This window comes from Talaromyces proteolyticus (genome assembly GCF_021365285.1).
Source record: "Talaromyces proteolyticus strain PMI_201 chromosome Unknown BGW36scaffold_10, whole genome shotgun sequence".
NCBI classification, from domain to species: Eukaryota; Fungi; Ascomycota; class Eurotiomycetes; order Eurotiales; family Trichocomaceae; genus Talaromyces; species Talaromyces proteolyticus.
The window spans coordinates 510,985-524,664 of NW_025764286.1; the positions used below are offsets into that span (position 1 = coordinate 510,985).

A 13,680-nucleotide genomic window follows, 5' to 3' on the forward strand; every position below is an offset into this window, starting at 1 on the left:
TTGTATAATCCAACTGAATAAGCAGAGCAGAACGCGGTAGAAGGAAGAAAGCAATTGGTATTAGTATTGCTTGTTGGAACTGCGATAATAATGGGGTGGGGCGAAGTGAAAGAGCACTGGTTGAACACTGCGGAATCGCGACGCCGCCGATGCACTTGGGCTTGCGTCAGTTTGCGGGCGGATGAGTAATGCCGGCGGCCAGGCCCTTAGCCTTCGAAACCCACTAGCGCTATATTATTAATAATTGTTATGTTTATGTGTATTACTATATTTATATCTGTTCAATGATAATGATGTATTTGCATATGCGCAGTATGCACTGCCTCACACTGTATAGAAAAGTCCCTACTTAAATACAGATATGGAAAGGGAATCGAGGTCGACGAGTGTAAGCCAAGGGAATCAATCAATCTGAAGGAATGCGATGGCAAGCCCTAGAGAGGCGAGATAGGTGGCAATGGTCGGACAGAAGAGAAATGAAACAAGCAGACGCCGGAGGAATGGAGAAACAGTAGCTTCGCTAAGAAAGAAGTGGACAGAGCAGAGCACTCACGCAGGTCGGATCGACCTGCTAAGAACAACTTGATGTAATAGCAACTTGAAGAGGATTCGACAAATCTGGGTATTAAAAGGAAAGAAAGAAAAAGGAACGAGAAAGAAAACAAGTCGACATGTACGTACAAACGGGGGATATTTCACATCACCACACAGCAACCACAGCCCTTGTCTACCTTCTCGGGCTCTTCGGGCGGTGGGGGTAAGTTCGGTTGCACTTTTTGAGACACGGAGAAAAGGACTGGTGGCGGGGTCTGGAGTTTAGGCATAGTGCTATAGTTTGTACCGCTCGTACCGGGACGCGCGGGTTCAGGGCTTCTCGAGGACTGGAGTGGCCATGCAGGGGAAGCACCGGCATTGCCAGTAGTAGAATCAGGCGATGCAGTCTTTTCTTCTGCGGCCGGCCTCGGGGGATCGTCCGCTCGGATAGCCAGTGGCGCAAATTCACGATCGTAAGCAGATGGAGTCTTCCCTTCTCTTTCCCATTGTTCTTGTTGCAGTTTCTTTGCGTGAGTCGGTAAAATTTGTTGATCAGGAGGGAGTCGAGGATCCGGTTTGTACATAGTAGCGAGCCAAGGAGGATCGCCTTCAGGGCGGTTGACGGCTGTCGATGGACGTGTTTCCCCAGATCGTGTTACCGGTCGCTCCTTGTTCGCGGTACTTGCTGAGACAGTTCGCGACTTGGTGGCACTCGTTGATGCCTTTCGGTTGTTGGGTGGAGCGGATGACTTTCGAGTCGTCGGTGTGCTTTTAGCAGCCGGTTTTCTTGTCGGAGATGCCTGTCCTTGCGGGCCGCTTCGGCTACCAGGCCGACTAGACGACGTTGGAGGTGTGGTATTATCGACAGGGACAGGCGAGTGTTCTGGGTAGTCAATGACGGCTGATTCGCTGTCTCTGCGGCTCTGGGGATAAGCATTTCCATCTTCGTCGCCACTGCCGAGTGTGCGAGTTCGGGGGCGCTGCAGGAAAGAGGAATCATTCTCATCTGGAGATGCACGCTGCGGACTAGCTGCTAAGACGGGAATTCGAGATGAGCTCTTTTTGAGACCGGGGCTTTTGTAGAACCTGCTGGTGTCACTGTTTGCAGGAGAAGTAGTAGCGATTTCTTCTGGACGACGCAAGTCCCAGTTCATTCGCTCAGATTCAATATTCTGTTCATCTTCATTTTCGAATGGGATGGGCGATTCAAGTTGGTTTCTTTGTACGCCTGGCCACGACTCTGTGGTCTGATCTGGAGGCGTGGTGACGTTACCGTTGAGACTATGTGAATCGTGGCTTCGGCCATGCATACTGCTTGATTTACTTCCGGTACGGACTTGTCGATGGATACGTATGGCGGCTTGCTGCAGCTCTTCGCTTTCAATGCGTGCCAGCTTGTCACGATGAATCCAATTGTCATCGAGTTGGTTCTCCTTGCTAGGCCTGTCGCTTTTTCGGGATTGTCTTTCATTTTGCACATCCCCCAGTTCCCTACTTGCAGCCGATCCTATATCCCGGCCATGCGAGTCGTGTGTGTTACTGCCTCTTCTCGAACCAGGCTGCGACGAGTTGCGGGATCGCGGGAGGCCGTTGGGTGTTCGGTGGCGATAGCTGGATTTGATGTAGGTATTGCCAGACTCGTTAGACCCGCGCCTGGGCGATGCGGTGTCGATGACATGCTGTCGTCACGTTAGCTGTCCGTCTATTTCTGTTGCATGCGTTTATTGGATAAGGTAACATGTCAATGTGGTTATAGCAGTGCAATTCATGTTAAGAAACATCACAAACCTCTGGTCCTATCGGCACAGCATACTCCCATCCGCTATTACCAGCAGGCGATGCCAAAGGATCGGCGGAGGAAACTGCAGCGGCCGTTCCAGACATCCCAGCAGCAGCTTCAGTCAAATCAAATCAAATCGTAGTTCCCTGTATCCCCAGATTCCCAGACAGCAGAATGCTCGCTCTCAGACCGGCGGTGGCCTCATCCACACATTGCAGTCAAAACAAGAGCCCACTGGTTGAGAAGAATCTTGGGTCAATATCCGTCCTGCCCCACTACCCCCTGAACTGTCGCCTGGAGAGAAGCTCAAGCACACAGGCGAAATTCTGCTCGTGGGGGCAGCAAACAGACAGGGCAATTGAGCCAGCGCCGTGCAGCAGGCTGGCTTGGTCGCAGGTGTTATGGCGTCGGGGTCGCGCGCAGGACGAGGGGGACAAGTAGTGATGAGGTTCTCGCACTGGGAGGAAAAAGGGCCGCCAGAGGTGGAGACAGCCGAGCTAGGCCCTTTCGCCTTTTCACGGTTCTGGCGCGGGAGCGGCCGTGGACCTGTTTCACTCTGTTTTATTGAATATTGGATATTGGATATTGAATATTGAATATTGACTGTTGACTATTGTCTGGTCAATGCCTGTTGCAATCCAGACACCGCGGTTGTACGCCTGGAGAGAGGGGGTAGACGTGTCGAATCAATCAAGCCGCCGCATACAATCCGTATAGTCTGGGTTGATCATCAACACGTAGTCAGACAAGGCGGCCCACAATATGTTCAATATGTTCGATTGAATATAGCTCGATTCTTCGCTTCGTAGGATTGAGCGTGCGATTCGCGATTGATAGCTAGGTTGAACAGCGAGAGTCGAGAGGCAAGTAGCCGCGAAGCGATAGTCTGTGGGGGTATCCAAGAATTGAAGAATAACAACAGGTCCTACGTTAACAATGCTAGTAATAAGCTAACAACGTTATTGTCTGGGCCCAACACACCGCAGCAGAGACCGCAATGCAAGGCACAGCGCAAGCTGCACGACGACAGGACTGGTCGAGCCACGAAGGTAGGCTATTGCGTGTACACACTGCACGGGTGGTTTCAAACGAGACAGAGGCAGGTGGAGAAGAGCGACAGCAGGAGAGAGAGAGAGTAAGGATGGACGACAGTCGCTGTCTGCCTGCACAGTCGACAATGAGCAGAAGGAAGCAAAGAAGGAGAAGGAGCGTGACGGCCATGCTGCTAGCACTAACAGGATTTAGCTGGCCTGCTTAACTGCGTCGAGTTAGGAGGGCGCGTAGCGCTGGTCGCCCTCGCGCTCAGGGGCCTGGCTGGGCTCTTGACTTTGACTCTCCAGTCGTTTACTCGTTGATCGGCTCTGATTGCTGTGATTCCTGCTTTGCTGTTAATACGATTTATTGTTCCCCTGGATGCGGGCTCTACGATATGCCTTTACTTGCTGGTGCTGCGTGGACGAATAGCAGACAACAAACTTCAGTTCGGGTACATACTCCAAGCCTACAATGCTACGCTGCAGCTCCACCAGAAAAAAGAAAGGAAATGAACAGGTCACAAACGCGCCCATACACCATCGCCAATATTAACAGTATTGCGATGCTCTGCAGCTCTGGCTACGTCCTTGCGCCGACCCACCGCCACAGCCAGTGATCATTAACCTATAACCAGCACGCTGGCAGCTGGCAGCTGGACAGCGGCCAGCCTGCGCATACTGACGCCGTACTCCCAATTCACCACATCGATGTGGATTGACCGTTAGAAGGCCGGGACCAAGGCTAATTAGTGCGCGTTGGACGATCAACGGCGCCAATATCGGCCGCTGTTATTACTACGCATGCACGCATTAACTGCCACTCTTACAGCCACAGTCATGCTGGGCGTGTTTGCACGTCGACTCGTAGTACGCGTCAATGCGAAAGACTCCTTGACCATTGACTTTAATCTGTCACTGTATACTGTATATCTCTATGCTCCGGTGCGGAGACGGCAAACTGCGCTCAAAATGATAAAATCAGTATCAGTGCGTGCCGATCAAGCATTGACCACCCCTGATAGCTTGGAAAGTGAAACCGTCTGAATGGCTCCTGGGTAAAGCTCGGAAATTGCCACAGCCAACGCTATCCCATATCTAATAATGCACAAATAGAATCAAGCCGACGAATGAAAGGGGAAAGCAAAAGATTACCCAAAGGTTGTCATTATAAAACCATGCCAGATCAGAGTTGAGCTTGTATATGATGGTATATGTATAGGTTATGATGCCAGAAGCCCATCAACGGTAAGGGTCTTAAGACGAAGACTGATTCCGATGGGCCTCATCGATCCGGTTCAGCATGGATTGTGCCTCCTTAATGAGCGCGCGACGGGCCGTTCGTGCGTCCTCTGAGTCGATGCCATCCGCCTTGAGAATCACCTGCGCCAAGATGGCTTCACTCAGACGCTTGTGCTCGAAGTCGCGGGCCTTGAGGTCAGTCGGAGGATGCGCAATGTATTCGTCACACATAGGAGCCAATTCCGATCGCAAATAATTCAGAAGCACATCGACTTTGTCGTTCCCTGTGCGCGCGTTCTGGAAGCTTGGAGATGGAGAGGGTGCCGATGACCGACCGGACGACGTAGGACGATGCTCTGTCGGTGGGGCAAGCCCGCCATCTGCAGATACGTCTGAGGACCTCTGGGGCTGGTTGTTGGATTTGTTTTTGTTCTTCTTTTTCTTGCCCTTCTTCGATGTCTTTTCCTTGTCTGGCTGGCCGGGATGACGGTCATCACTGTCCAGGCTGACAGCCTCGCTCTTATCATTCTCACTCGTGGAGAAATCACTGGTACTTGCGCCCGGTCGTACTTCTGACACAACGCACATAATCTCCGACTGCTGCTTCAGACCCTCATCCTTGCACGGCCGTGTATCATCACGTAGCAGTTTGCCTTTGTAAAGTAGCTTGATGCGCTGAACATCAGCGGTCCCCGTTTTCTCGGCGGCGCGACGCCTGATGTCGCCGATTGTAAGTTCTCTGTCGTCAATCGCAAAAGGTCGGAAGTGCAAAGGGTAAGTCACGCCTCGATGTACTAGTAGTAGGATGTCCGGACCGTTTTCGTCCGACGAAACGAGCGGGCGGCGCTCGATATATTGGGGCTGGTGGTGTTGGCGAGACGGTTCCACGATGTCGTCGGGGGTTAAGTAGGTAAAATCGCTGTCCCTCACATGCGGCGGCGAGCCTTGGGGGCGGCGCCAGAAATCGCGCCAGCTCATGGCGGCGACGGCGAGGACGCCTGCGAGAACAGAGAGGAGAAGAGCGGCGAGAGAGGGAGTCGATAGGTCTTTGATGATTGGCAGCGTGCGGGGATGCTGCTCAACAAGAAATGAGCCGGCGGTGGCCAGCCGGCGGATGAGGTGCTGCGGGTAGGACACGGAGGCCTCACTCAGCTCAGTCAGAGAGGACAGAGTGAAGGGCGACGACGGCAGGAGAGTCATGAATCCTCGACCCGGGAAGTCAGGGGAGGGAGAGAGAAAAGAAGGAGGAGCCCAAGACGAGGATGTGGGTGCGATGGTTAACCGATACTCTGATTAACTTATTAATTAGGATAATTTCGTGGAGGTGGTGAGGGTGACGTGACGCAGCGAGAGAAGAGGGTGGCGTGGGTAAAAGCAGCGAGCAGCAGCCCAGCCAGAAGGAGCCGCACGCCAAGACCCGCCGAGGCTGAATCATCATCATATTCTTATTCACCTTCTGGGTGTATCCAGATCCATCTCTTATCACCCGAAACCCTGCGATGTTTGTTACCAGTGAGCAAGGGAATGAACAAGGGAACCTTTTCAACCACAGCTTGCCGGGAGCAATGCTCCGCGGATGAGTGACTCCATGTAGCAGAGCATCTACAGAATACTTCTGGCTCGAGTCGATTGCCTTTTTTCCATGTTTCTCCGTTGCTGTGTGAGGAAGCTCTCAGTAACAGGAAAAGAACTCGTTGAGCCCAAATCACCCGGGGGTTTGCCTGAGGCTCCAATGCGACAGTGTCTTATTGAGGCCTGAGGCATCCTAGTATCACGTGCGGAAAAAAGTGTCTCTAAATATTTTCTACGCAAATTTCTCTCCTCATGATTTCCCTCTCATCATCATGTGAGCCTGTTCACAGTAAGCCTTGCATGCTCTTCTCTCAGGTTTCGACCGATCCGGTGTGGCTGCTGCCGATGCCCTAAAGCATCTGCAGCATCCGAGACATCCGCCCGGTTTAGTGGTTAAGTTTTAAGATCACTCTTGGGCTTCTCCCCGCAAATATAAATAGGAAATTTGTTTTAGGTAATTGTGGCGTCGCAGGGTAGTGATCGACAGTACCTCTCTCTCGTGATACGAACCCGATTGGCTGTGTTCCACCAGCTGTCTTGATATTTTGACGTCAGCTCGAATGTTTTTACAGGTATCACCCCGCATTTTTATGCAATACACCGCTCTTCAAAGAGGATTATACGGGTGCCGAGACAGCTGTACTACTTGAAAGCCCTTCTGTGTAGCAGCTATGCAGCGCTGCCATGGCTGGGTGGAGGTACACTCTGTCTCACTCTATGGAACCACATAACTAAGACATCATGAGCTGCCGAGAAATGGTAGACGGAAATAGTAATGAGAACGATTTGGTAGAGAACGAGAAAACTATAAGAACCTCACGTCCATCTATTGATGATCGTCTTTCAGTCCATCTACAAATCACAGAATCTCACAGCCTAAACATTCTCAACTTTCAATCTCCCAACTTTAAACGCCTCTTCTACCAATAACCCCCACCACCAAACCGCCATCATGCAGTTCACTCAAATCCTCGTTCTTCTCGCCGCCTCCTCGACGGCCTTTGCCGCACCTGTCGCAAGCACCAAGTCCATGATGGCTGCCAGCGCAGAATGGACCATCCAGAGCATGAAGCGCGTCTGTGCCACCGACAACTCCTCTTGCACCTGGACCTTCGGCATCTACGACGGCGTTGACGCAGCGACTGCATGCACCTACGTTGTTACGGCTGATAATGCCTCTGAGGCTAACGGTGGTCCTTCCAACTGTGGTGTTTATACTGTTACCTCGGGCTGGAGTGGGCAATTTGGCGAGGGCAATGGCTTCACTACCTTGTCTGTTGTTGACAACAACAAGCGCGAGATCGTCTGGCCTGCTTATACCGATAAGCAGCTCGAGAGCGGCAATGTGGTCACGCCTGACCAGAGCTACGCTCCTGCTGCTCTTCCTTAGAAGATTGCTCGTGTTTACGACGCAATGCTTGCCTCGCTTCTAGATCAGCTCAATACTATACTTAATCTTTATTGTTAATTTTAACATGGGGCCCTACCGTGGAAGAGCAGGTCGACCGAAGACCAAACGATTTCAAGTCCGGAACGGTTCTGTGGGTTTATCTCGAGAGTGGTGATGCCTGCTGTCTAGGGTGAGATACTTCACGGACAGACTGTCAACTAGAAAATACTTGTATATAATATCGAGTTCAATTTGATACTTACTAAAGCCGAGAACCTTTTCATTCGTAAAAGAACCCGAAATATATTCCCTGGCTCCGACATCTAGACGTATCCTAAGCCTACCTTCAGTAGGGTGACAAAGTTTGAATGTAGCATCACAAAAGTGGATTGAGTATAGAAGCGCAGCCGATATTGAAATTAATAATATTTGAACTTTGTACATTATATACAGGCGGCCTCCCAAGAAGGTTAAAAATTAATCTAATATTAATTGGTGTGGATATAGATGAAAGACAGAAAATCTAATACTATATTCAAACTCTTATCAAATTAGTGTATATAGAAACTAGCTCGTGTCACCGCCTCAGACTATAAGACATGTCATTTTTCGTTTTTTAAAAAAAATACAAAAATTTAATAATAGACCCTATTTTTTAAGACCTACTTAATGTTATTGTCCTCAGCTTGATTACATGGACGTTGCGTGGTCAAATGCCACCGCTCTCAATTAGTGATCTTTATTTACTTTTAAATTTAAAATTTTAGCATTCACTTTTCTACATCCATGGAAAAAGCACATATGTTAAAATATCAGTCGGAAGCTCAAAAGAATTCTCATCGGATCTTCCAGTATTAAGAGTTCTCATAGAATATGAAAGTATCATTGATTCAGTGAAGAACCCAGCGCTGTTGAGAGCCCCCGTTCCAACCCCATTGAATCAATGCATCACCGTTGGTCGTGCTCGAGCCGCCATCCAAGGCCTTCCCAGTGGCCTGGCTCTCGATACTATAAGTCCCGTCACTTAGCTCATTAATTATCCAGCGCTGGTTGGAATCGCGGGTGGATTGCCACTGAATCGCCTCAGCGCCATTTGTATCGCTTGCGCCGCAGTCCAGCGCCTGCCAGGTACTAAGGCTGATGATATTCCAAGACTCATCCGAATTTTGCGTGAGCTGCCAACGCTGGTTCAGTCCGTTATTCAGCCCCCATTGGATCACGGGGTTGTTGTTTCCAAAGGTGCCAGCGCTGTCGATTGCCATACCCGTTAGGTTATTGGTAATAACATGGACGCCTCCAGGCTTGTCGCTCGGCTGGGTGGGAGGTGTGAATTGAAGCCATGCCATAGCACTAACGAATTTGTTTGCTGATAATGTATTATCATCTGATGTGGGTGTATCCCATCCGTTCCAGGTGATATTTAGATCAGTCCGTCGGTTTGCGAGAATAGCATCAGCATTTTTCACCATCCATGCGTAATATTTGTCCCAAAGCCGCTGATCCCGCACGAAATGGCCGACACCGCGCGCCGCCTCATCTGCCCAGGTGTTCAGATAGCCTGCATTATTGCTGAAGATGCCGTTCACGGTCAGGTTATTCATTGCATAATCAAGCGCGTTCTGTGCAATATCGTATATAGTATTATTACCGGTGATCTCGTAGAGCAAGTTCGAATAGTCTAGGAATGTGCCTTGATTATAGGCTGCTGTACTGTCCGGAGTGACGAAACCAGTCTCGTTGATTACACCATTTATTTGTCCAGTACTAGATTCATACAAATTGGACACAACCCAATTGTATATCAGCTGACACTTATCTAGATAGTCTGAATCATGAGTGCTTTGATAAATCATACAAGCAACCTTGCCAAGACTATCATTCGATAAAGCCTGCTTGTTTGGGGGGCCATCTGAGGACGTAAGGTACTCCGGATTCTGCTCCCAAATGCCTCCGCCGTTGTACTTCGTGTCCCAGCCCCGACCAAAGGCGTAATCAAACCCATATTTTGCTTCATCGAGAAAAGTGGAATTACCGGTCATTTGGTAGCCCCGAATTAGCGCCAATGTGAACCAGCCGATATCGTCATTCCATCCATCCCAGCTCCACGGTGGTGGAGTTTGATTCAGCCAGGTTGTTAATAGACTGTTCACAAGAGCCTGTTTATCTTGGTCGCCAGTCCGCTCAAAGGCATCCTCGGCGCCGAGGATGTTGAGTGACGCTGACCATGTTCCATCTGGGTCCTCGCTATCCAATGCTTTCTTGTAGAAGACAGCGCTGCCGCTGGACACTAGAAGGGCGTTGTTGAATCCATCATACATAGCTTCTGCATCGCCAGGAGCGAGAGCAGCTACCATGTGCGTGGAAGCGATAAGCCCCAGGGCCAGCAGTGTCGAGACCGTCATGATAGCACGGTGTCCGAAAGAATGGCCAGAGCAGGACTTTGAATAGATCTTTTCGACTGATATTAGGGATGTAGCGATATATATCTAGCCCCCGTTGCAGACCTAAACTTAGTCGGCTCGTAGAAGTACCTGCATTAGGGCTTACTCTGACTACTGTTGAACTAGAAGCACGTGATAAATTTCAAATGAAGCAAATACTACCTAGATAAAATTTGAACGTATTAGCGTATGGGGGTTTAATACCGCATATCTTGATCGTGATAATCTAACCCATCGTCGATGGACCTCGGAGTGCTCGGAGGGCAAGAATAAGGGTCCATAGTTGAAATCAGGCTTAAAGAGGATAGAGAAGCTGACTAGAATTGAATTAGAGAGTGGCAGAGACTAAAGAACGACAGGAATACTACTATAAGTTTTGCTAAGCTTTAAGAAGACGCCGATATTACCAAGGGGCTAAAACATGGGGCGGAAGGAAGGTCTAATAATATATCCAATGAAAAGGTTGGGCTAAAATAAAAGAAATGGATTGGTTACTTGGTGCCTCACCCATTTAAAATGCGACCCAATTAAAAGAGTTAATGTTTAGGTATTCTAGTATTTAGAAGAGAGAGCTTGCATTATGCATATCCCAATAGTATCTAATTCAGGGGGGAGGGTGGGAGGGTTCTTCACATGGTAAAGACCCTCAACATCTCGATAAGATAATCTATTATAAAGTCCAAAATGGCTCTCTAACGTTCTAATTTATATTATGTCTTTTTATCGTGGTACATAATTCTCATAGACGATATACATATATTCAGACACAGCTTAAAAGTGCGTTCAACATGGGCGATTGATGGAGGCATCTACAACTGAAAGTGTCTGTACTGTTGTAAGGGCTTCACAATCATATTTAGGTCAAAATAGCTGGTAAAACAATAATAAGTGAAAAAGATATACCAATCGTTGCCACATGCACCGCCTAACCCCCGATATTTTATTTCGCTAAGCTTTGTAGTAGACTACTCAAAAAAGCGCCGGCACTACAAGACTGGGTGGGGGCTGAAGACGTGTCTTGGACTAAAACTGAATTTGTATGACATATTAAATTGTGATTGTAGTTGATGATCTACAATGCTCACAAATCAAACCAGCATATCAAAGTGGCGCACACCACTAGTAACTTATCGGCTGCTTAATTGGGGATGGCGGTGCCTTATAAGGTGACATGCACACCCCTTTAATGCAGCAAAATCTTAAGATTTTTCCTTAAAATAGATTAGTTCATTTAAAAAATCTACAAATTCATAAGACTTTAAAAAGTTAGCTACTCTTACAATACAAAATATAGCGTATTTTAGAGGGTGTGCACCTAGTGAACCCCTAAAATATTATCGTAATGCCCTTCTCTGCCTACACACTGTCAGCAGCAAACGAGGTATTTGCCGAGATGCTAGTTTCTATAGTTCTCGCAATTATACATCAAAGACACTAGGTGAACAGTCCACGCATAGACTTGCGAGCATTGTAGTTTTTATCCTTCCAAACCCGCCCTGAGCAAGAGAGCCACGTCGCCCGTGAATCTCAGCAATGCGTGTTCCGCCTTTGCTTTGTTTACTGTCTGGCTTGATCCAAGTCCAGCTTGTCATAGGGAAAACCAATTTCACATATGATCAAAAGAGCTTTTATCTCAATGGCGAGCCTTTTCAGATCATCGGTGGTCAGATGGACGCCCAGCGTGTTCCATGGCAAAGCTGGCCATCCCGGTTCTCGTACGCTCGTGCCATGGGTTTAAACACTATCTTTACCTATGTCTATTGGAATCTGATCGAAGACCAACCTGGCCAGTATATCACCAATGGAAGCAATAATATTTATGCGTATGTACAGCAGGCCCAGGAGGCAGGACTCCAGGTTGTGCTGCGGGTTGGACCATACATCTGTGGTGAACGTGACTGGGGTGGATTCCCAGCGTGGCTGAACAATGTTGGCGATATGACAGTGAGGTCTAACAATGACGCTTTTCTGAACCAGACGCAATCATGGCTATCATGGTTGGGAAATTGGTTGAATCCTTTAGCGATCGGAAATGGGGGGCCGGTCATCATGGCCCAGATCGAAAACGAGTACGGCTTCTATGGTAGTGATCACACCTACACGGGTGCCCTTTCGTCACAATTCAACTCGACTTTTGATTCCAGCATCGTCTTTTACACAAATGATGGCCCTTCAAGTGCTCTTCAGAGCGGCGAGATCCCTTACGTTCTTGCAGAGACCGACGGAAGTGTATATGATATGCTTACGGCTCGACCGCAATACGTTCAGGCCAGTAGTCAGGGTCCCAATCTAGACGGGGAATACTACATCGCTGGGACAGATCAATGGGGTGTTAATAATACCCATGCCTCGTTTTCTGGACAGCCGGATCGCATCAAAAGTATCCAGGCAGATTTAAGTGGTGCTTTGGCTAATGGCAGCTCTTTTAGCATCTACATGTTTCACGGTGGTACCAACTTTGGCTTTAGCAATGGTGCATACTGGAATAATGACCGTACGAATCCAATCACCACTAGCTATGACTACGGTGCTCCACTTGATGAAACTGGCCGCCCTACAGACATCTATTATGCACTTCGTGACAGCCTAAAACCTTACGCGAAGAACATAACTTCTGTTCCAGATGTCCTGCCTCTGGTTTCAATCCCATCAATCAACGTCCAGCCTTCGTTCTACTTATTTGACGGTCTTCCGGATCCTCTGCAGATGGATCAGTTGAAAAATATTGAGCAGCTTAACCAATGGTATGGGTATACCCTATACCGCCATGTCGCCAACAGTACTCTGTCCGGGCTTTTAAATCTGAATTACGGACCGAAGGATCGAGTCATCGTCTATATTAATGGCCAACGAAAAGGCGTGCTAGACAGTATCTACCCGAGAGACCAACAACAAAACATTACTCTCACACTCTACGAGGGAGACATCCTTGATCTTTTGAATGAGAATTTGGGCCGAATTCACTTCGGTTCAGATATCACATCTCAAACGAAAGGCGTATTTGGAGATATCACTGTGGGTAATGACGAGATTTCAGGCTGGAATGTTTACACTCTGCCCTTGGATGAAATGCCAACCCCATCAGTCGATGCTCAGTCGCCCGTCGCAGTCTCGAATTCATCCACCCCAATCATTTACACCGGAAGCTTTGATTTGACTACTGTCGGTGATACATTTTTGGAGCTTCCACAGTGGACCAAAGGTGTAATTTGGGTTAATGGTAATAATCTGGGTCGTTTCTGGACCATTGGACCTCAACAGTCCTACTACTTACCCGGAGTATGGCTGCAAGAGACGAACAACACCATACAAATACTCAATTTGGAACCCACTGGACTTGAGGGGACAGTTGTCGGTGTAACAAACCGGACTTGGGCGAGCCATCCAGATCCAGATGCTGCTTAAGACAATTTATTACTTTGCTGAGATATATATAACTGTAAGTAATGCTATTTTAATTCGTGGTACAAGAGAAAACACTGCTAGTTTTTCTCTTTTCTTCCTCCAATACGTTACGCCTGAGCGATTCGAAAATAGATTGAAGAAATTGAACTACTTTCTATGATATGTAGAATGTACTGATGCGATTGGAAGCGTTCTCAATGGGCTATAAAATAGGATTTTAAGTAATTTCTCTCAAGTGCTCTATACATAGTCACAGTTCTCTTTCAAAACTTTGTACTTGAGAAT

General features: G+C 48.3%; 7 protein-coding genes across 7 annotated transcripts; 3 read left to right on the forward strand and 4 right to left on the reverse strand.

Moving 5' to 3' along the window:
* Positions 1-695: 695 nt before the first annotated feature.
* BGW36DRAFT_301914 (uncharacterized protein) lies at positions 696-2,418 on the reverse strand (the record flags this gene model as incomplete). The annotated part of the gene is made up of 3 exons (XM_046211729.1): positions 696-1,435; positions 1,553-2,213; positions 2,323-2,418. The coding sequence occupies 3 exons, from the start codon at positions 2,416-2,418 to the stop codon at positions 696-698; spliced, it is 1,497 nt and encodes a 498-aa protein (XP_046068633.1).
* Positions 2,419-3,000: 582 nt separating this feature from the next.
* BGW36DRAFT_362312 (uncharacterized protein) lies at positions 3,001-3,535 on the reverse strand (the record flags this gene model as incomplete). The annotated part of the gene is made up of 2 exons (XM_046214363.1): positions 3,001-3,264; positions 3,296-3,535. The coding sequence occupies 2 exons, from the start codon at positions 3,533-3,535 to the stop codon at positions 3,001-3,003; spliced, it is 504 nt and encodes a 167-aa protein (XP_046068634.1).
* Positions 3,536-4,057: 522 nt separating this feature from the next.
* Positions 4,058-4,526, forward strand: BGW36DRAFT_27237 (uncharacterized protein). The gene is made up of 2 exons (XM_046210156.1): positions 4,058-4,403; positions 4,462-4,526. Exon 1 carries the CDS (start codon positions 4,150-4,152, stop codon positions 4,390-4,392), a length of 243 nt encoding a protein of 80 aa, XP_046068635.1. The 5' UTR covers positions 4,058-4,149; the 3' UTR covers positions 4,393-4,403; positions 4,462-4,526.
* A 76-nt stretch (positions 4,527-4,602) lies between these two features.
* BGW36DRAFT_302540 (uncharacterized protein) lies at positions 4,603-5,565 on the reverse strand (the record flags this gene model as incomplete). The annotated part of the gene is made up of 2 exons (XM_046211797.1): positions 4,603-5,115; positions 5,170-5,565. 2 exons carry the CDS (start codon positions 5,563-5,565, stop codon positions 4,603-4,605), a joined length of 909 nt encoding a protein of 302 aa, XP_046068636.1.
* Positions 5,566-6,731: 1,166 nt separating this feature from the next.
* On the forward strand, positions 6,732-7,615 carry BGW36DRAFT_27208 (uncharacterized protein). Its single transcript, XM_046210153.1, has one exon. It carries the CDS (start codon positions 7,112-7,114, stop codon positions 7,547-7,549), a length of 438 nt encoding a protein of 145 aa, XP_046068637.1. The 5' UTR covers positions 6,732-7,111; the 3' UTR covers positions 7,550-7,615.
* Positions 7,616-8,439: 824 nt separating this feature from the next.
* BGW36DRAFT_418934 (glycoside hydrolase family 76 protein) lies at positions 8,440-9,951 on the reverse strand (the record flags this gene model as incomplete). Its single annotated transcript, XM_046219442.1, has 1 exon — positions 8,440-9,951. The coding sequence occupies one exon, from the start codon at positions 9,949-9,951 to the stop codon at positions 8,440-8,442; it is 1,512 nt and encodes a 503-aa protein (XP_046068638.1).
* Positions 9,952-11,523: 1,572 nt separating this feature from the next.
* On the forward strand, positions 11,524-13,395 carry BGW36DRAFT_302112 (putative beta-calactosidase; the record flags this gene model as incomplete). The annotated part of the gene is made up of 1 exon (XM_046211752.1): positions 11,524-13,395. One exon carries the CDS (start codon positions 11,524-11,526, stop codon positions 13,393-13,395), a length of 1,872 nt encoding a protein of 623 aa, XP_046068639.1.
* Positions 13,396-13,680: the final 285 nt, after the last annotated feature.

Excerpts from the sequence above, each read along its gene's own strand:
- BGW36DRAFT_27237 (XM_046210156.1), top strand. The coding sequence starts at position 4,150 with ATGCACGCATTAACTGCCACTCTTACAGCCACAGTCATGCTGGGCGTG.
- BGW36DRAFT_27208 (XM_046210153.1), top strand. The coding sequence starts at position 7,112 with ATGCAGTTCACTCAAATCCTCGTTCTTCTCGCCGCCTCCTCGACGGCC.